The sequence below is a fragment of the Cynocephalus volans genome, chromosome 2, assembly GCF_027409185.1.
Source record: "Cynocephalus volans isolate mCynVol1 chromosome 2, mCynVol1.pri, whole genome shotgun sequence".
Lineage (NCBI taxonomy): Eukaryota > Metazoa > Chordata > Mammalia > Dermoptera > Cynocephalidae > Cynocephalus > Cynocephalus volans.
The window spans coordinates 13,129,652-13,152,463 of record NC_084461.1 but is presented as its reverse complement, the minus strand read 5'-3'; the positions used below and the strand labels follow the sequence as shown (position 1 = coordinate 13,152,463).

General features: G+C 37.5%; 1 protein-coding gene across 1 annotated transcript in view; it reads left to right on the top strand.

The window, feature by feature from the left end:
• Positions 1 to 22,812, top strand: part of DNAH5 (dynein axonemal heavy chain 5) — a 222,492-nt gene that overhangs the window by 35,835 nt on the left and 163,845 nt on the right. The window contains exons 16-21 of the mRNA XM_063087541.1: positions 2,798 to 2,969; positions 6,870 to 7,015; positions 15,307 to 15,472; positions 16,276 to 16,512; positions 19,527 to 19,717; positions 19,803 to 19,890. Coding sequence (XP_062943611.1) covers positions 2,798 to 2,969; positions 6,870 to 7,015; positions 15,307 to 15,472; positions 16,276 to 16,512; positions 19,527 to 19,717; positions 19,803 to 19,890 — 1,000 coding nt within the window. The remainder of the gene's footprint in view (positions 1 to 2,797; positions 2,970 to 6,869; positions 7,016 to 15,306; positions 15,473 to 16,275; positions 16,513 to 19,526; positions 19,718 to 19,802; positions 19,891 to 22,812) is intronic.

Below are 22,812 nucleotides of genomic sequence, written 5' to 3'. Positions count from 1 at the left end.
ATTTGAAAGCCACCACAGTTGTACGTGACATTTCCAGGAAGTAAATTATCATCGGGTTGACATTTATTGTATCTTGGAGGTTGAAAGAGTTAAGGGTCCACGCTCAATCTGAGTAGCTGGTAAAAGCAGATGTATTGGTAGGTTTGGGGGACAGTCTAAGTGTTGCAGAGTTATTGTGCTGGATATTTCACAGAGTTTTTAGACTTCTACAGACATGACAAAGTAGCTGAGAGTTTGTTTTCTTCATCTATTCCTCGGAAGATAGTTGAAACTAGAAAGGGATGAGCTGGCACAGGATAATAGTTACAAATATAAATTCTGAAGCCAATTTGATCTGGATTAAAACCATTATCTTTGGGTAAATAACTTTACCTTCTAAGCCTTGGTTCCTCTTTTGCAAAATAGACAAATAATGCCTCCTGGGGTTAAAAGATTAAAGGTGAGAAGTAGAAAGCCTGCTGGAGGCAGATTCTAGGAACTGCTTTCCAGATAGAATAAGTGATGGACATTAAATAAAAAGGTAAGCAGTGGATAAAATTTCAGGAAATGTCTAAGTAGCTCATAATAGAACCATCAAACTTAGACTTTTCTAAAGTGGCTTTTATGGAAATTGAAAGGCTATTATAGAAATTGTGGAAAAGTATTATATGAAAAAAAGATTATGAGGTCTGTTTGGAAATATTGGATTTGACAAAATTCTCAAATCCCTTCAGGGCTTCTTACTTCCTTATAGCAGGTTTTCCAGAATCACTAATAGTTATTGTGATTATCCAAATGGGAGATATTGTACACAGAATTTTCCAAATTTATCCATCTAGGAGCTATTTTTTGTTACAGAATCTCTTGGGCCTAGTACTCCAGGGAAAACACTGTGGAAAACATTGATCTAATATCAAGGAATACCAATATGCACATTACAAATACGGGCTTAATACCAACTGTATGTAGGAGGCACATTAAAGTTACTTTCTTATAATTAATGATTAGTAATATTGACATTAACCTGAAAGGTAGGCTGGAAGTACTATTAGGCTTATTTAAAAATGGTAACATATGAACAAACATAATATAACATTATACAACAGGTAAATTTCAATAGAGGACAAAAACCCATGAATTTCAGATCACAAGTGCTCCTTCCGATAACAACTAATTCATTAATTAGAGAAATATTGATTGATTATTTTCTATGTATCAGGTACTATTTCAGGTACACTGAACAAAGCAGACAAAATTCTTGTCCTTGTACAACTTATATTCTAGTTGCGTAAGGAAGATAATGAGCAATGAACATTGTAAACAGGTAGGTTATATAGTCTATAGGAATAAAGTAATAGGTGCTATGGAAAAAATAGAGCAGGGGATAGAGAGTGTGAGTGGTTTATGGTGGTGGTTTACAATCTTAAATAGGTAGAGCATAAGCCTAATTGAGAAGGTGGCATTTGAGTAATTATTTGGAGGTGGTGCAAAGACTTGTCCGAGACTAAGGACAAGGAAGGCAGACAGTAAAGCAGGAGCAGGTGAGAGAGGGGAAGGGTGGTTGGAGATGAGATCAGAGAAGTAATGGGGATCAGATTAGGTAGGTCTTTATAGATCAATATAATAGCCCTGAATGAGATGGAAAACCATATAGCCATGTAAGCAGAGGAGTGACAGGATCTGACTTAGATTTTTTTGAAAAGTTTATTTTATTTTTAGCTGACATATAATACCGTTGAAAGGATCACTCTTGCTGCTAAATTGAGCCTAGACTTTAGTGGGCATGGGTGGAAGCAGGGAGACAATGGTAGATCATTCCAGTAATTTAGGGAAGAGGCAATAATGGCAGTCGCGGTGGATATGGTTAACAGGTCAGACATAGGAACTCTCTCAAGGACAGAGCAAACAAGATGTCCTGATGGATATCGTGTGTGTGTGTGTGTGTGTGTGTGTGTGTGTGTGTGTGTGTGTGAGGCGGGGGGGGAGAGAGAGAGAGAGAGAGAGAGAGAGAGAGAGTCAAGGATGACTCTGAGTTTTGGCCTGTGGACTGGAAGGATGAAGTTGCCATCAGCTGAGATGGGGAATGCTGTGGGTAGAAGAGGTTTTGAGGAAGAACAAACTTTCAGTTTTGGACAGGTTAAATTTGAAATGTCTGTTAGATATCTGAGTGGAGATATTGAGTATGTTCTTGCTGTATATGAATCTAGACTTCAGGAGTGAGATCTGGGCTGGAGATGTCAATTTGTTTGTCTATGGCATATGGGTGAGATTTAAAGCTATGACACTTGATGAAATTAACACTGGATCCTGACTCTCCCAGCGTGCTTTGGGTGTTACATCAAAAATTGGCCTACTACGCCAGCAATGGGCTGAGGTAGACTCTGGTGACCCAGAGGCTTTGGGTGATTTGTGTGGTCCAGTGCCCAGAGGAGCAGGATGCACATTGTCCCAAGTTGAATGAATGAGTCTGGTGATGCACAGGCTAAGCGCAGTTACCATGACTTCACATGGTTTGGAAAAGTTATTTGACCTCAGCTTTTCTCCTCTTTTAGGTTGGGTAGGAGGTGAGAAACCTTTCCTTTTAAATTCTTCTTTTTTTAATCCTTAGTTGTATTTTATTGGATTAGGAATTTGTAATGATGAAGAGTCTTTCTTGTCTGTTCTTTTCTTATTTTGTTTTGGCCACTCTACCTACAAGGCTTTTAGAGCCCTGCAATTTTACTCTAAATAGAAGGAATCATTTTGTATAAAAAATGAGATATTAGTAGATATTTAAAGTGAGATATTAATTGATTATGAAGCCCCCACTTCATTGCAGATGATGTTGGCTGATTATCAGAGAGTGAAGTCCAAAATGCCTCCCACCATCGAGCAACTGATGGTCCCTCATTTGGCTAAAGTAGATGAAGCTCTCCAACCTGGCCTTGCTGCACTGACCTGGACGTCACTGAATATTGAGACATATCTAGAAAACAGTTTTGCAAAGATCAGTAAGTCTGTCTCAGTGCTTACTATTTCTAAGTTTTAAAGACTGAGTTCTTAACATCTGTTGTATAATTCCTTATTGAGATGGTGGTGTAGATAACGAAATGGGGACTGTTCTTGAGCTGTTCCATAAGGAATTGTACCAAAGTATATGAATGCAGTAATTTCCCGGAAACTATAAATATTTGCTATTTGATTTTATCCCCAGAGATTAACTACATATTTTCATTTATTTTTATTTTTGGACCTTTACAGTTATTCAGTTTTTTATACTAACAGGTTAGTGTATTTTGAAATCCCAGTTTGAAAGTTGTGGAGATTTGGATAGATTTGGGTGTTAAACAACAGGATACATGGGGAAAGTTTAAACAAACACTATTTTTTCTTCATGAGGGTAGAATACTCTTCAATATATGTAAGGTAGTATATTTCATAAAATACAGTTTCCCAGGATGTGTCTGGATATGCTACAAACAAGGGGTCTGGGCTCAAATGGGTCTGGGAAATCCAGAGGAAGCAGTTCGACAGGTTTCTTCTCTAAAGCACTTTTCAGAGCCTTAAATACACCAGTGTCCAGTGGTCTCCGAAAGTGGGTTCCTGTATGAGGCATTTTCCAGAATTCCCTGGCTGCCTTCTAGAAGAACACATTAGCCCCTTCCGGATCTTCTGTGGTAGGCAGCAAACACAGTTTGGAACATGGTGATGGAGGGTTTTTTCAGGAAGACTTAGACGTTGCCATTCTACTCTCCTTTCTCCTCTGTATGGCCCACTTGTCCCCACTTTCTGTAGCCCAGGGTAGATCCTACTCCCAGGAAGCCTATTCTGATTACCTCCCTTATGTGACTACTTCCTCCTGTGACCCCCTGCTGTATTTATAGTTGGGACCAGAGACTGTATATTTTGCTTGTCTTCTAATGATTTAGTAATGAAAATCAGGCTGTTTCTTAAACTTGTTTTGTATTACTTGGGTGCATAGTAGACACCCATACACTTACAGATGCATAATTGCAATCACTTTATATAGTTCGTCCTTTCCATTTTTTGATGTCCCCAACCTCATTCCTACCCCTTGAACCTATCAATTCATTTCTGGATTATTCCTTCTTGGGCCTGCCTTCTAGGTACCTCTTGTGATGCCTCGTTTTATTCTCTGTCTCTGTCTCTGTCTCTCTGTCTCTTTCTCTCTCTCTCTCTCTCCCTGCCTCCCCCCCCTCCCTTAGGTCTTTCTCTTGGTCTGGTATTTGTAGCTGTGGAAGTAGTACCTGGTCTATTTATAAGCTAAATTGTTAAGAGTTGTCTTGTCAGTAGGTTTTCACTGTACTTTCCAAACATCTTAGGGCTCAGAAGGGTCCAGCTATTTAAATAAACAGGTGCTTTATACTCAAGAATGCTTGCGAAGTACTGAGGTGGAGTGGGGAGTAGAGTGAGAAATTATGGTTGAACCTCCTGCCCTCACCTCCTTTGTTTTGCTTTATAGATTGGGAGCTAGATTCAAAGACAAATTATGAAGGGGTTCTTGGATATGAATGAAATGTGTTTTATGCTCATTACAATTTGACGGTTAAATAATATAAAATGAATTATCAGACAATTATAACAAAATAGGGGTAGAGGAAATTATAGAAGTAATCTTAAATAGTACCCTCAACTTAAAGGTTGGAAAATTATGATCCAGAGATGCTAAGTGATTTCTAATGTTACATAGATTTAAGCAATAAGAATGAGTTTAGAACCCAGTTTCCTTGCCTCTAAATCAATATTCTTTCCTAAAATACATCTTCTTGGGAAATAAAACAAGAGAAAATTGGCTAAAATTCTCTAAGGAGTCATTTATAAAATGTGTAAAAACTTCATTGTAAGAGATATCATAATCAATATAGAACAGGCTACCAAGGTAGACTTTAGTAATATTATTCCTAGAGAACATTAGAATTAGAGTGTTAACAGTTTGGATGTTTTATCAGAGTGTTAGCTGGAGACAAGGAGATAGCTTCTAAACAAACTTCTTAGTGGTCATATTCTACTGTGTTTTCCTTTTTGTAGTTTAAATTAAGGAACTAAGGTAAAACAAATGTTAAGTTTCTTTGGGAGACAAATTATGTTAAATCTCATGAACAGTTGGATTCTTTATTGGATTAGTGAGCCAACCCTTCAATTTATAGGTGGTTATTTGTATCATGCATTTAAGAGAGTACCGGCACTCTTCAAAATAACAAGCAGGACTTCTATGAACAGTTTTGTACAGTGTATGCATAAGTGTTGTGTTGATTTCTTATTACTCTGTTAAGAGTTGCCACAAGCTTAGCGGCTGAAAATAACATGATAATGGAGCTCAAAAATCTAAAAGTCTTATGGGGCTAAAATCAATATGTCATAAGGAAGGGTTTCTTCTGGAGGTTCCAGAGGAGAATCTTTTCCTTAGCCCCTGTCAGCTTCCGGAGGCTGTCTACATCTGTTGGCTTATGGCCATTCTGCCTTCAAAGCCAGCATCTTCAAATCTCTTTCTCTCTGCCTTTCCATGGTCATATTGTCTTCTGTCTTGACCCTGACCCTCCTGCCTCTCTCTTATTATAAGGATCCTTATGACTACATTAGCTTCACTTGGATAATCCAGGACAGTCTCCCCATCACAAGATCCTTAACTTGACCACTTCTGCAAAGTCCCTTTTGCCATGTCAGCTGACAGTCACAGAGGATTAGGATGTGCACAGCCTTGGGGGGCTATTTTTCAGTTGCCCACAGATGTCTTTGAAGATGCTTAGAAGAATCAATCGGTTAGAAAGAGTAAAGAATTTTATCGAGCACACGTACTTAAATAAAAGTGTTGGTTCTCTTTTAGTAGCGAGTAAGTTTAACAGGCAGAACTATTTGGTATCCTGAGTAGCCTCTTTACTGATTAGCTTAGAAACGATCAAAAACTTTTAGGCTTTTATTCTTGAGGAAGAAAAGGTATTTACTTAAGGAAGTATTTATGTCTCTGATACATCATTAGTATGTCATATGCTAATATGAGGTTCATATTAGTACATGAACTTCAAAAAGTTCATGGAGGGGCTGGGCGGCTAGCTCACTTGGTTAGAGTAGTGGTGTTGATAACACCAAAGTCAAGGGTTTGGATCCCCATACCAGCCAGCTGCCAAAAAAGAAAAAAAAATTCATGAAAAGGTGTGTGATATTTTACAATTATATTTTTCCATAAACATTTTGGAGTATCCTCATATAACATTGACTTTTCTCTATTTAATTTCAACTTCACTTCCTAGGAGAAAACAGTGTTAGAAAAAGAGATATCTTACTTCATGGTATCTATTGAAAAATGTGTTACCTCTTAGATGAATATTCATTAACCATCATTCCTACTTTTGATGTAAAATTGTTGTTAGTTTCCTTCAGAGTTAGCCTTTTCATCGTGGAAGTTAGTGTTTGATATCATTTCAGCACAACTGAAAAAAATGTACCTTATGATAGTAAGAGTTAAAAAAAAGAAAAACGGGCATTTCACTTCAGTAATATTTGTGGAATACCTCCTGTGGAATGGGCACTGGGCTAAATGTTGAAGGTGTAAGCATGTAGAAGATGAATTCCAGAAAAGACAAGACACGTGAGTAGACAGTGTGCTATCCACAGGGATGGAAGGATGCGCAGGCTACCCTGGCAGTACAGGAGGCGAGCACCACTGTAATACATGCAGATTCACAGAAAGCCTCCTGGGGTAGATGCTCTCAGATGCAGGCAGGTGGAGAGAGCTGGGAAACTGGTTAAAGAGAAGATAGCATGAGACAACTCAGTGTTAGCTGGAGACGTAAACTGAGAAAGTTTAATCCTGGTTTTACTACTGTCATTTAATCAAGTGTTGACTTTTTAAACAAACTGCTTCACTCAACCTCTTTTATTTTCTTCTAAAGAGGACCTGGAGTTGCTGCTTGACAGGGTCAATGACTTGATTGAGTTCCGCATTGCTGCCATTCTAGAAGAAATGGGCAGCACGCCTCTTTGTCACCTTCCCCAGGAGGAGCCACTCACCTGTGAAGAGTTTCTCCAAATGACAAAGGTTATTAGAAGAGTGATATTTTTTAAAAAATATATTTTTGTGATTTGTTTTTCTATAAAGGGCATTGTTTCAAAGCACAAATTAGCTTTTTTTCTCTACTTGGGATGCTGTGTGATAGATGTGATTCAAACATGGAACCCTCTGACAATAACTTGAAAATGAAGAAAATTTTATCTAAACAGTCACTTAGATATGATGAACAAATCATTTCAGCTCAGTAGGAGGGAAACTGGTGTGGAACACACTTCTGATTTTTCCATATTTTATGAAGAGTAGGACTATTTTGCAGAATAACATCTAGTAAGCTAGGGTTAATTAATGAAGAATTGCTTAAACATTTTTTTCTTTATTGGAACATAATTGATTGTACATATCTGTGGGGTACCACACTGAATATCAATACTTGTACACTATATGTGATGCTCAAATCAGGATAAGCAACATTACACAATGAAATCGTTTTTTGTGGCCCTTCAATTTCTCCCTAACCACTCCTCCCTTCCCCCTTTCCCATCTCTGGTAATCTCAGTTCTGTTCTCTCCTTTTGGAAATTCAGCATATTATTGTGATTGTTGTATCATTCTTTCTTTTTCTTTTTCTTTTACTTATTATTATTATTATTATTATTATTATTATTATTATTATTATTATTATTATTATTATTATTATTAGCTCCCAGGTATGAGTGAGGACATGTGGTATTTCTCTTTCTGTGCCTGGCTTACTTTGCTTTACATAATTTTCTCCAAGCTCATCCCTGTTGCTGCAAGTGGCAGAATTTCATTCCTTTTTATGGCTAAGTTGTATTCCATTGAGTATATATACCATGTTTTCCTTATCCAGTCATCTGATGATGGACATTTAGGTTGGTTCCGACTCTTGGCTATTGTGAATAGAGCTGTGATAAACATGCGAGTGCAGGTATCCCTTCAGCATGATGATTTCCATTCCTTTGGGTATATACCCAGGAGTGGGATTGTTGGACCATATGGCAGTTCTATCTGCACTTGTCTGAGAAACCTCTATACTGTTTCCCATATTGGCTGCACCATTTTACAGTCCCACTGACAGTGTAGGAGGGTTCCCCTGTCTCCACATCCTCGCCAGCGTTTGTTATTCTCTGTCTTCTTGATAATAGCCAGTCTAACTGGGGTGAGATGATATCTCAATGTGGTTTTGATTTGCATTTCTCTGATGCTTAGCAATGTTGAATATTTTTTCATGTGTCTTTTGGCCATTTGTATACCTTCCTTTGAGAAATGCCTATTCAGTTCCTTTTCTCATTTTTTAATTGGGTTACTTGTTTTTTTTTTTTTTTTTTTTTTACTGTTGTTTGAGTTCCTTGTATACTCTGGATATTAATCCCTTATTGAATGTATAGTTACAAATGTTTTCTCCTATTCGGTAGGTTGTCTTTTTGCTCTGTTAACTGTTTCTTTTGCTGCGTAGAAGCTTTTTAGTTTGATATAATCCTATTTGTTTGTTTTATTTTTTGCTGCCTGTGCTTTTGGGGTCATATTCATAAAGTCTTTGCCCAGTCTTACTTCTTGAAGTGTTTCCCTTATGTTTTCCTTTAGCAGTTTTGTAGTTTCAGGTCTTATATGTACATCTTTAATCCATTTTGATTTGATTTTGGTACATGGTGAGAGGTATGGGTCTAGTTTAATTCTTCTACTTATGGATGTCCAATTTTCCCAACACCATTTATTGTAGAGGCAGTCTTTTTCCCAATATAGGTTCTTGGTGCCTTTGTCAAAGATCAGTCGGCTATAAGTATGTGGGTTGATTTCTGGGTTCTCTATTCTAGTTCATTGATCTGAGTGTCTGTTTTTATGCCAGTATCATGCTGTTTTGGTAAATATAGCTTTGTAGTATACTTTGAGGTCAGGTAGTGTAATACCATTAGCTTTATTTATTTGCTTTTTTGCTCAGGATTGCTTTGGCTGTTCAGGGTCTTTTGTTATTCCATATGAATGTTAGGATTGGTTTTTCTATTTCTGTGAAGAATATCACTGGCATTTTGATGGGGATTGCATTGAATCTGTAGATCACTTTGGGTGGTATGGACATTTTCACATGTTGATTCTTCCAATGCAAGAGCATGGAATGTATTTCTATCATTTTGTGTCCTCTTTAATTTCCTTCAGCGGTGGTCTGTAGTCCTCGTTATAGAGACCTTTCACCTCCTTGTTTAAGTTGATTCCTAGGTATTTTATTTTTTTGGTGTCTGTGTAAATGGGTTAGCTTTCTTGATTTCTTTTTTCTGCTAGTTTGTTGTTGGGGTATAAAAATGCTATTGATTTTTGTTTGTTGATTTTGTATCCTGAAAATTTACTGAAATCACTTATTAGCTCTTAGAGTTTTTTGGTAGAGTCTTCAGGTTTTTTTTAATATATAGGATCATGTCATCTGCAAACAGGGACAGTTTGACTTCGTCTTTTCCAATTTGGATGCCCTTTATTTCTTTCTCTTCTCCTGATTGCTCTGGCTAGTACTTCCAATACTATGTTAAATAGGAGTAGTGAGAGTGGGCATCCTTGTCTTGTGCCTGTTATTAAGGAAAAGGCTTTCAGATTTTCCCCTTTCAGGATGATATTGGCAGTGGGTTTGTTATATATGGCTTTTATAGTGTTGAGATATTTTCATTCTATACCTAATTTGATGAGAGTCTTTACCATGAAGGGATGTTGAATTTTGTCAAGTGCTTTTTCTGTGTCTGTTGAGATAATTGTGTTTTTGTCTTTGATTTTGATGATGTGGTATATCATATTTATTGACGTGCATATATTGAGCCATCCTTGTATCCCTGGGATGAAACCCTCTTGATCATAGTGTATAATTATTTTGATGTGTTGCTGTATTGTGATTGCTAATATTTTGTCAAGGATTTTTGCATCTGTTTTCATCAAAGATATTGGCCTGTAGTTTTCTTTTTTTGCTGTATCTTTGGTTTTGGGATTAGGGTGATGTTTGCCTCATAAATGAGTTTGGGAGAATGGCCTCTGTTTCAATATTTTGGAGTAGTTTGTAGAGAATTGGTATTAATTCTTTTTTAAAGGTTCAGTAGAATTCTGTAGTGAAGTCATATGGTCCTAGACTTTTCTTTGTTGGGAGACTGCTGATTACAGTTTCAATCTCTTCGATTGTTATTAGTCTATTCAGATTTTCTTTGTCTTCTTGCCTCACTCTTGGTGTTTGTGTGTATTCAGAAATTTATCCATTTCCTCTAGATTTTCAAATTTGTTGGTGTATCGTGTTTGTAGTAGTCTATAATGATCCCTTGTATTTCTGAGGTATTGGTTGTAATATCACCTTTTTCATTTCTAATTTTTGTTACTTGTGTCTTCTCTCTTCTTTTTTTAGTTAGCCTTGCTAATGATTTGTCAATTTTATTTATCTTTTCAAAAAACCAACTTTTTCTTTCATTGATCTTTTGTATTGGTTTTTGGATTTCAATTTCATTTAGTTCTGCTCTGATCTTATTTATTTTTTTCCATGCACTAATTCTGAGGTTGGATTTTTCTTATTTTTCTAGTTCTTCGAGGTGTGGTGTTAGGTTGTTTATTAGAAATCTTTCTATTCTTTTGATGTAAGCATTTATTGAACTAAACTTCCTTCTAGTACTGCTTTTGCAGTATCTTACAGGTTCTGATATGATATCTTTATTTTCATTGGTTTCAAGAAATTTTTTGATTTCCTGTTTAATTTCTTCTTGGACCCATAGGTTGTTCAGGAGCATGTTGTTTAATTTCCATGTATTTTTATAGTTTCCTGAGTTTTGCTTGTTATTTATTTCTAGTTTTAATCCATTGTGGTCTGAGAAGATTCTTGAAATGATTTCAATTTTTAAAAAATTTGTTAAGACTTGATTTGTGACCTAACTTGTGGTCTATCCTGGAGAATGTTCCATGTGCTGATGAGAAGAATGTATATTCTGTAGTTGTTGGATTAAAAGTTCTATAGATATCTGCCAAGTCCAGTTGGTGCTAAGTGTAGTTTAAGTCCTGTGTTTTTGTGTTGCTTTGTTGCCTAAATGATCTGTTCATTGCTGAGAGGTGCGTTCAGGTCCCCAACTATTATTGTATTGGGGTCTATCTCACACAGGAGTAATCTCCTAGAAGTGGTGCTCTCTGAAGAGCCCCTTCACAATGTCTTTTTAGCATCACTTACAATATTCCCAATGGACATCCTGATGAAAGGGACTCTTCAGTGATGATTTTAATATGGGGTGTCAGGGTCCCCAAGACCACTCCAACTAGGAGAACTCATGGAACTCAGCACGTAGTTGCACTCAAGGCTGACACTTCTTACTGTGACATGATGAGGAGACTCTGCTGGATGATAAGGGAAGAAGATAGGCAGAGTCTGGGGGAATCCCTCTGCAGGCCTCCTTATGCTTTCTCTCTCACAGGAGGGCTCACACAAACTCACTTCCTCCACAGCAAAGAAAATGCAGCAACCTGTGTTCTGCATTCTGCCCAGGGAAGCCCATTAGGGCCTCAATGCCCAAGGATTTTATTGGGTCTGATTCCATAGGCATGCTCTGCCTAGCATGGACCAAAATCCCAGGCTCCCAGAAGGAAAGCAAGTGTTCAGCATAAACCATATTGTTTGCACTAGCAGTTGAGGCATGGCCAACCATCAATATCATCTGAGCAATCATGGGAATCCTCCTGAAATCCAAGCTCCCAGATGCCAGCCAAGGGCCAACCTCACAAGCAGACCTGAGATTGCTCTCCTTAAAAGCATGTGTTTTAAGTTTAAAAGAAAGTTTTAGAATATTTACAAAATGGGAAAAATATCATTTTTATCATCACCATTGTAATAGTTTTGATGTATTTTATGCATCTTAATAAAGTTGTGAACCTTATTATACGTACAGCAGGTTTTGAATAGTGTTTTTTTCTTAGTTAACATTTCTTCAGAAAATATTTTTCACGTTGCCATATAGCTTTCATATTCACACTTTTAAAGATGCCTTCAGAATAGTCTATTGAGTTCAGAATATTCAAACCATAGTTTAGTTACCAGTTTCTTCTTGCTGGACATTTAGATAGCTTCCAAAGTTTTGCTATTTTGCCAAGAGCTGCAGTGACTATATTTATGTATCATATTTTTTCCTCCTTTAGGATTATTTCCTCCCCCCACGTAAGATTATTGAGTCAAAGAGTATGGCTTTATTTGATGACTGAAGATATTTGTAGCCAAATTGCTTTCCAAAAGGTTGTTAACTTGCAATGCCACCAGCAATGCAATGGTACCAACTTCACTGCCTTCCAAGAAACACTGTTTTATTATAATTTTCCAATTTTAGTTTAAATAGCAAAATCATGGGGCCTAATTTTAATTTGCAGTTTTGATAACCAATATAAGTGAATAACTTCTCTTGAATTTGTTTACTTTTTAAAATTCAATTATTTCTTCAACAATTTTTGTGGAGCTCCTATCCGAACCACTGTTGGGGATATATAGCAGTAAGCAAAACAGATAAAATCCCAGGCATCATGGAGCCAGCTTTCAAGTGGAGGATACAGAAAAACAAACAAACAGATAAGCCAATAGGCAAATGACATGTCAGGTGGTGATAAGTTCAATGGAAAAAAAATTAGGAGGGTAACGGAGAAAAGAAGTACTTGACAGAAAGTTGTTATTTTATGTCTATGTCCAGGAATGACTTCTGTGATTATATCTGAGCAGAGGAGGTGTGAGAGCAAGCCATGTGCACATCCTTGCGGAAGAGCATATCAGGAAGAGAAAACAGCAGGTGCAAAGGCCCTGAGGTAGAGGCATGTTGTTATGGTAGCTGGAAGAAGGTGTTGGGTTGAAGTCCACTGAGGATGTTCATAGGCTGAGGAGAAAAATCAAGTGGTGAGGAAGAAAGGGGGTGGTTGGTGAGCATGGTCTCTGGGGAAGCAGGAGAAGTCGTGATTCAGAACTCAGGTTGTGAGATTATTCTCGAATCGAAGGAGAACCATTGCATTCACTAAAACAGGAGAAAAAGGGGTTCATGGTGGGGGCCGATTTGTCTTCTGGATGAGGGTTTGGGGTTAGGGAGTTGGGTGAGTCCCCTTGTCATGGCTTCCATGTGCTTTGTGTGGTAGAAGTCAAGGTCGTTAGCTGAGTATGATGAGGACGGAGGTTGTAAAGATTTGAGGACACAGGGATTTGAGGACACAGCTATTACGGGGCCTGGTTGATAAAAGGGACTGTAGTCATGAGGGATGATTCCTGGGTAGTACGAGGGGCCAGATTGAGTTTGGGGACCATGAATTTCCAGTGCCAAGCATCTGCATCACCATGATCTCTGTGTGCAAGTGGAGAGGGTAGACCACCTGGTTCATTTGGTTGAGATTCTCTGGGGTGGAGCAGTGTAAGGAATGATGGAGTGAAGGATATTTGCAAAAGAATGGTTGAAATCAGAAATCATCTTGTGATGGGAGGGCATGAGCCAGGGGCTATGTGAGTAGACCTGGAGCCAACGTGGGGTCTGCCAGAGCTGAAGCTCCATGCTGATTCATCAAGGACAAGGCTACTCAGGATTTGAAGACAGAGCCTTTCAGTGGGTCCCAATGTCCAGGTGTCATCACGGGGGTGAGTTGTTGAAATGAAGCAGGGTGAGTGGAAGCAGTGTCTTTGATTTATTTTGTTGACATAGGGAACATTTTAATGAATCTGTTTATTACTACTTTCTCCACATTCTGTTTATATTCTGCTGTGTTAATTTCTATGCTGTTTACATTTTTATGATTATGTCTTCTTTTAGAGAATTAAGAGATTTAAACCATTCTATTAGAACTATACTAGCCTTTGAGAGGTTATTAATTCTGTCTTCCAGAATCCTCACTAAAAAGGAATTTTGTAATTTCAAATGTGTGTTTGTATTACTGAGAGGACTAGAAGGACTGCTGGAAAGTTAATTGAGGGAGCGCTTCTGGCATTGAGAACGAGGTATCACATCGTGTGTTTCTTTTTAAGGTAGAGTCAGAGGAATTAAGATGCAGACTTTAAAAAATATTAGCCATCTTTCAGAGAATTACATATATAAATGAGGTGAAGGAGCTTGGCAAATGTTCAGGTCCTGCAGTTGTGTGCTTTGCTGACCTGTGATGGTAACAAGTGCTTCTTGAATCCTTCTGTGTCAGGCACTGCTCTCAGCATTTTGCATGCATCATCATATGGAATACTTGCAAAAATCTAAGGTGGGTTCTACCATTATCACCATTTTATGGATGGGGAAACTGAGGCCAAGAAGGATTTTCCAGAATCATGCAGAGCTAGGATTTGAACCCAGGAAATTTGGTGTCAGAGTTTATACTTGTTACTAGGTGATGCTTATTCCACTGCCTCCCTTACCTAATCTCTGACCTACCTCTTTTTCTTTGTCTCTTTTTTTGTAACTGTCCCTAAGGTAGGGGTGAAGATTGGTGTTGGGTAAAGTTCTGAGTTGAGAGTGAAGTTTTATCCTTTCTTTCATGATAAAGTAGTCTGTTTCTAGACACATCAGAATGTTCCTGTGTTAATGGCATCAAAGTGCCATGTGTCCTGCAGCAGTGGAGGGGAGGTGAAGGTCATTGTGGTGAGGAGGTGACAGAAGCACGAGGCTGATATTTGAAGGGGATGGTCCAGGACACATAAGAGTATCTTGGGATGCATAATGGTGGACATGGAGCTGGAGACCATGACTGACGGACAGAGTCTGTTGTTTCATGGACTGACTTTCCAATCAGGTGGCAAATCACTGATTCTGTCTATACCATCTATCTATCTATGTATCTATCGATCCACCCACCCATCTATCATTGTCTGTCTAATCTCCTACAGGATCAATCACAGTGCCCCTACTCATATCAGTTTATATTTGTGAAATCTCATTCTTCAGAAATGTGTAATCCAGTTAAAGGGAAGGGAAATTTCTTTGAAATTAATTAGGACATTACCATGGCTTGTTGGCAAAGATAAGGAGAGAAGGAAGGCTAGCTAGAGCAGATTTATGTAATATGAAGAAAAACTTCACAGGAAGAGAGGCTGCTGACGGCTTTCAGAATTATTTCCTTCTTTGCTAGAGATGTAAGTGTAATTTTGGTCCATTCACACTGTGCCAGTTGGTTCCCTTGTCTTCAACGCATTCCTTTACAGGACACCCGGCCTGGGCTAGTGTGGAGGGTATGGCCACCGGGGGCTGAAATCCCACCCGGAGACTGAACCATGGTGTTGCTGCCTTTACTGGTGAGCTCTCAAGAGCTAGATAAACAAATATGACACTCTGCTAATCTTTTTTTTTTTTTTGTTAGGACCTTTGTGTAAATGGTGCTCAGATATTAAATTTTAAAAGTTCATTAGTGGAGGAAGCAGTCAATGAGCTAATTAATATGTTGCTGGATGTGGAAGTCCCATCTAAAGAAGAAAGTGAAAAAGTATCCAATGAGAACAGTGTTGATTCAAAAAACGAAAGTCCAGGTAAGCAATGGAGAAATGGAAGGGTCTTATTCTTTAGGGCATTTACTAAAAGCTAAAATTTAGTTTTCTGCATAGCAACTAATTTCACACTTCTGTAAACACCCTTGCAATTTTATAGTGGTATTTATAAATCCGAAGTTACGATTCTGAGCATATGGTAATGACGATGTCATTAATTCCAGCAAGTTTTTGTTTACAAACACGTACATTGCCTTGGCCTTTGTTAGTTCTGTTTGCATTTATGAATGTGTGTGTTTTATTTCACTTTATCAGTAGAATAGAGAGGATTATGGATTGAAATTACACTTGGACAGCATCTAGACTAGAGCAAACCTTTTGCAGGACAGATGAGGACACTGAGACCTGCAGAAGGGAAGTAATTCCCTTAAGGTTTTATGGCTGTTGGTGGGAGAGAGAATGCCAGAACCCAGGTCCCCGGGCCCAGTCTAGTGTTCTCAGCTGCAGCTCCTGCTGGCTGTTTCCTCACGTGGAGGAGGAGGGGCTCCACCAGTTCATCTGGTGCCCTGACTTTCTCTTCCTACCTTTGGATGGCCTCGCTTTCCAACAAGTGTGACGTTTAAGTGATATTGAACTTGCATGTAACTTATCTTCATTTTCTTCCCTTTAATTGCAATATATGGTCTATTCTATCTATCTATCATCTGTCTATCTATCTATCTATCTATCTATCTATCTATCTATCTATCTATCTATCTATCTATCTATCTATCTACCTACCTACTTACCTACCTATCTATCTATCATCTGTCTGATCTATTTCTATCTCTCTTATCTTGTAACAGCAAAAAGAGAAGGGAATTTCTACACTTCGACATCTTCCCTTAATACTGGGGCTGGCCTCTTGCCTTTGACGACAATCAAGAGAAAGAAGAAAGAGACTGAGATGTTAGAGGAAGAAGCCTGCGAGCTCCTGTCTCATTTTAACCATCAGAACATGGATGCGCTTCTGAAAGTTATAAGGAATACACTGGAGGCCATTCGCAAACGCATTTATTCCTCCCACAAGATTAACTTCCGGGGTACTAATCCCACATGGTTTGCTTGCTGGCCAATCAGGCCTAAGTTGCTTGTGTGTGTGTGTGTGTGTGTGTGTGTGTGTGTGTGTGTGTATGATGGTACTTCAAAAAGCTTATGGAAAGATAGAATTAAAAGATAATGTGAATCTTTCCATGAACTTTTTAAAAAATTTATTTATTAGTATTATTATTTTTACATTCGAGGATGTTGTTGCAGAGCAGTTGGGGAGGAAGGGGAGAGGGGAATGGGGGAAGGGGAGAGGGGAAGGGGAGGGGGACAGAGTGGGAGGAAGAGAAGGGAGCGGGGCATGATCAAGGCCTGTGGCACCCCCCTCATTTGGGCAGGGGAGCCCCGGAGCTTTCTGGTGCTGGCTTGGTTGTCAATGCTGGGCTAGATGCTGATATCAGAGGGGCTGTGACTAAGGCCCTCGGCTTTCCCCCAACCCCAACTTGGGAGTCCTGGGGGCTTCTGGTCATTTTAGTTTATAAGTGTTCTTTGGTGGTGTTATACCTTTACTGGTTAATATTAAAACTTTGTCTTCAATCTTTGGGTTTTTAAAATTTTTTCTTTCAGTTCTGTGTTGCTTATTCACCATTTCCACCTCTCAGACCCTGCACCAGAACTAATTTGTTGTCCTTTGCTTACTTCTAAAATGGGGGAGCTTTCTGTGGGGACCAGCACTTGAGCCCTGTGGTTGAGCTGAATTGCTGCTTTGCTGCTGATTCTCTGGGAAAGGCTTTCTGTGCAGCTCAGGTTTTAATTGTTGACCTTCTAAGCAGTTCTGGGCCTCGTGAGATCCAGTACACCTGGGTTGTGTGGAAACTCTGGTCTGGGCCTGAGACTTTTCAGCAAACTGCACCCCCTGCGGTTCTGTATTCCTGACCAGTCTCAACTGAGTGGGCCTGTGCTGACTGGAGGACAGATGAGCTGTCCATGCTGTGCACCGATGTTCTCTGGGTGAGCCCATATCCCCCACCGCCTGCACCCCAAACACTTCCCAGGGGTGGGCCGTGTGCCGGTCCCTTGCAATGACCCACCGGCTTCTGCATGGCTCCTTTTTCAAGTTGTCTGTAGCCCCTCGCTCCTGTGTGGGTCCATGGGAACCCTGTTAGTGGTCTCGCTGGTCTGGGGGCCACCAAGGCCCTCTTCTCCCCTGACACCTCCAAGCAACTTCATACAAATGGCACAGCTGTGGCTTCTGCCAGCTCTTGCTCTGTGTGCTCACCAGGGCCAGCCTTGAAATAGCTGCAGCTTGAGACAGAGTGGTCCTTTCTCTCATCGTGGCTTCTTCTGCCTTCGTGCACTCTGTAGGTCTCTCCACCTCTTCCGTTGAGCTCTAGTGGCCCCAGCTTGGCAGTTGTTGCTTTTTAATAGTCTTAAATTGGTTGGTTGTGGGAGAGAGCGATGCTGGGTACCGTCTATTCCTCCCTCTCGATCCCTTCTCCCTCTGTGAACTTTTTGAAGAACCCTCATATTCCTGTCAAATTTAAATAATTAAAAAAACCCCACCGTTTATTGAGTGCCTCCTTGTAAGTTAATACATTATGAACTTTGATCATCCCAGCAATTATATGAAGTGGATCCTATTGTCACTGTCATTTTGAAACTGAGAAAATTGGAGAACAGAGAGGTTAAGTAATTTGCTTAAGAATGCTTAGTTTTTGTTAATAATATAAAAATTGGATCACTTAGAATCTTTCTGTAATCAGATGAAAGCATGTAAAATGAATTATTTTAGTTAGTGAAAGAAAAAATACTTAAAAAAAGACATATGGAAAAGAATGTCATTGTTGAATTATTATGTTATATAGTTTTATAAAGTGAGAAAGATCTTATTAATGTCACATTCTTCAAAGCAAAACCTTTTTGCTGTTTTATGTCAATTTAGTGTTTTCCTCATTCTCAATATAATCATCTCTTCCTAAGCACAAACAGGTGTTGCATTTCTCAGACAAGCCACAAAAATCCATCAAATCTAGAGACATTCTCAAATTGTTTTACATTAAAAAATAGTAAGAGCAAATTGAAATAACAGCAATTAATTAAAAATGAAAAATAGTATGATAATACAACCTTTTTATTCATTTAGAATACTGGCATCAAAGGGAAAGCATCTTTAATATTTAATTAAAATGAATAAAGTGGAAACTTTGAAAGAACTTTTTGTTTGGTGGCATGATTTATTATGTTTAATTTCACTTCAGAATAGAGGACAGTGCTTTTCTTTGACACAGGGTTAATATTAGAACTTATCAAATATTGGGTCAATCTGCTTAATATTAAATCACAGGTTATTTCCCAACTATATATATTATAGGTACATATATATATATAAAATAACTTTATATATATAAAGTTATTTATTATATATACGTACACATATCTATATATAAACTATAACATATATAAAAAGACTCTTTTATATAAATGGTGTTATACCTTATTTCTTTTCCATTTTTTAACTGCTCTGAGTTTGGATTATACACACTGTGGTAGGAAAGGCATATGTTTTATTTGAAATTCCACACTAGTCATTTGTTTTAATTTTGGTTTGTTCTGGTAGTGATTCTTGTTTTCCATTCCTTGCTTACTTATGAAGGGTCTTCCAAAAATTCATGGAAAGATTAGTATAATCTTTTAATTCTATTTTTCCACAAACTTTTGAAGTACCCTCATATTTTACACTTAGTTAATTTGTTGGCATCCTCGTATATGAACATTGTTATCTTTAATATTTTTAATAAGATTTTACATGTCTTAGCCTGACCCCACACAGTGAATTTTCCTTATGGAGGGTGTACCAATGAATTGCAATCAGCGGAAAATGGCTCGGGTTCCACTGAACTGCTATGTTAAATTGACCAAAACTAGATCCTCGTTGGTTTTCATTCATTCAACAAATATTTGTCTGATTCTATATCTCTTATGTATTATTTTATTTTTTTCTGATTAAAAATGAAGTAAATTCCATTTTAAATGAAACATATTAACTCTTCCCTGTTTTGTATTAACTCAGACAGTAACAATGCATCTAAGATGAAGCAAAGCAGTTTGCCCATTTTCCGGGCAAACATCACTCTGGCCATTCCCAACATCGCCATGGCCCCTGCCCTAGAAGACGTGCAGCAGACACTGAACAGAGCTGTGGAGTGCATCATCAACGTGCCCAAGGGGGTTAGACAGTGGAGCAGTGAGCTGCTGTCCAAGGTGCGTGTGGCATGGAGAAGTTGTTTCCTGTCAAAGCTGCTTCTCTTACTCAAGGGACGGAGCTGAAAAATATTTTATATTGCAGAAAAAGATGCACGAAAGAAAAGTAGCTGCTTTGCAGAATAATGAAGATAGTGATTCTGATACTGAAATGGGAGAAAATGAACTTCAAGGTAAATAAATGTTCTTTAAGTTTTTTTAAAAAAATAGTCATTGCAAATTGACATTTATTCAGTTTAAATGTATTCCTTCCCGCCATATAATTCTCAAGTGATTTTAGATTGGAATATTAATCTATGAGCCAATGTTAAATGTACAAAATATTAAGATCCATGTATGCCAATATTCTAATATGTAATATCACCATTATTAATAGTCTACTTCTAGTTGGCTTGTTGTGGCTGTTAGTGAATCACTTATTTCTGGTCCAATGTGAAGATGAGGATGGGCGGCGAGAAGGGTTTTACAGTTTTACATTCAGAGAGAAACTTGTCTCCATCACAATGGATATTTCTTGACATTTAAGAGATATTTGTGACCTATTATGTGTCCTGGTTTGCTAACATGCTGTGATTTTTGCTATAGATCCCATTGTTTTCATTTGTATTCTGTAAAATTAGGGAACATAGATATCCAAGTTGCCAGTGACACTAAATGCTGTCTTTAGTCCTCGTATTCCTTTAAATCAACCCCCACACAGCAGACCCCGTATAAATCAGCTAACCCTAAGGAAGAAACTGTGGCAAGTTTCTCTTTAAAACGGTGTTACAGAGAGGGATAAAGACAGCTCAAACCAATTTAAATACAACTTACAATATTATTTATTTATTAATTTAACATAAAAAGTGTATGTTATTGTATTGATTTTATACTATTTGGAAACATTGCTTTACTTCCTAGAATAGTTTAAAATTCAGAATTTTCTAAACTCAAAGTATCTTCAGTCATGGATTATATCTTAAACTGAGGAGAAAACATAATAGAAATTGTGTATCTATTTTTGTTATGACAAAAGAGAGTTAGAATAAAGAAGTAAGCTGCATCTTTCTTTAGTAACAGCTTTGAGATATAATTTACATATTAATACGTACATAGTACACATAACATAATTTGTATAACATCCTTGAAAAGTGTAAAATTCAGTGGTTTTTTAAAAAGTATTTTCAGAGTTGTGCAACCATCACTACTCTTTAATTTTAGAGCTTTATTTTTTTTTATCACCCCAGAAAGAACCCTGTACCTCTTAGAAGTCACTCTGCATTCCCCTTTGCACCCCACTACCCCTGCCCCCGGGGCCCTCGCAGCCCCTGATCTGCTTTCTCTCTGTGGATTGGCTTATTCTGGACATTTCATATAAATGGGATAATACCATTCATGGTCATTTGTGTTTAACTTCTTTCATGTGACATAATACTTTCAAGTTTCATCTATGTCATAGCATGTATCAGTACTTAATTTCTTTCTATTGCTAAATAATATCCCACTCTATGGATATACTACATGTATTTATCCATTGGTCAGTTGATGAATGTTTGGGTTGTTTCTACTTTTGGATTGTTATGAAAAATACTACCATGAACATATGAGTAAAGTTTTTGTGTGGACATATTTTTTCTTTTCCTTTGGGATATACCTAGGAGTAGAATTGCTGGGTCATATGGTAACTTTATATTTAACATTTTGAGGAACTGCCAAACTGTTTTTCAAAGCAATCATGCTATTTTACCTTCCCTCCAGCAATGTATGTGGGTTCCATTTTTTTTTTTGTTCATGCTCACCAACGGTTGTTATTGTCTGCCTTTTGATTATAGCCATTCTAGTGGTTGTGAAGTGGTATCTCATTGTGGTTTTAATTTGAATTTGCCTAATGACTAATAAAATTGAGCATCTTTTCATGTGCTTTTTGGCCATTTGTATATCTTCTTGCAGAGATGTCTATTCAAATTCTTTGCTATGTTTAAAAGAATTGGATTATTTGTCTTTTTATTGCATTATGAGTTATTTATATATTCTGAATACAAATCTCTTATCAGATATATAATTTGCAAATATTTTCTCCCATACTGTGGGCTGTCTTTTCACTTTCTTAGAGGTATCTTTTGAAGAATAAAAGTTTTCATTTTGATTAAGTCCAATGTAGCTACATTTTGTTTTGGTTCTTTTGATTTTTTTTTAATCTAAGAAACCATTGCTTAACCTAAGGTCAGGAAGATTTACTCTCATTTTTTAAAAAAAGTTTTAACTCATATTTAGGTCTATGATTGATTTTGAGTGAAACATGAGTCTAAATTCATTCTTTTGAATGTGAATATCCAATTATATCAGCATCATTTGTTGAAAAGATTATTTTTTTCTTCATTGAATTTTTTGGGACCATTGTTGAAAATCAGTTAAGAATAAATGTAAATGTAAATATTTATTTCTGGACTCCTGATTTTTTTCCATTAATCTATGTCTAATCTTATTCTAGTACCACACTGTATTGATTACTGTAGCTTTGTAATAAGTTATGAAGTGAGCCACTATGAGTCTTCTAAACTTTTTCTTCTTTGTCAAGATTGTTTTGACTATTGTGGGTCCCTTGTTTTTCCATATGAATTTTAGAATCAGCTTGTTAATTTCTATAATAAAGGCAGTTGGGATTTTTACAGAGGATTGTGCTGAATTTGTAAATCAATTTGGGGAGTATTCAAATGAAATTAAAAGGATTTAAGTAATACAAAGTGTGTCCTCTGATCATGATGGAATGAAATTAGAAATGAATAACAGAAGGAGATTTTAGAAATTCACAAATATATGGAAATTAAAAAACATACACACAAATAACCAATGAATCAAAGAAGAAACCAAAGAGGAAGTAAAATTTATAGTCTTAAACACTGATATTAAAAAAGAATATCTCAAATCACTAACCTAGTCTTCTATCTTAAGAAACTTATCTTCAAGTTCACTGATTCTTTCTTCTGCCAACTCAAGTCTGTTGTTGACCCCCTCTAGTGAATTTCGATTTCAATTGTCCTTTTTGACCTCAGAATTTGTATTTGGTTTTCTTTTATATTTCTCTCTCATTATTGATATTCTCCGTTTTGTAAGAC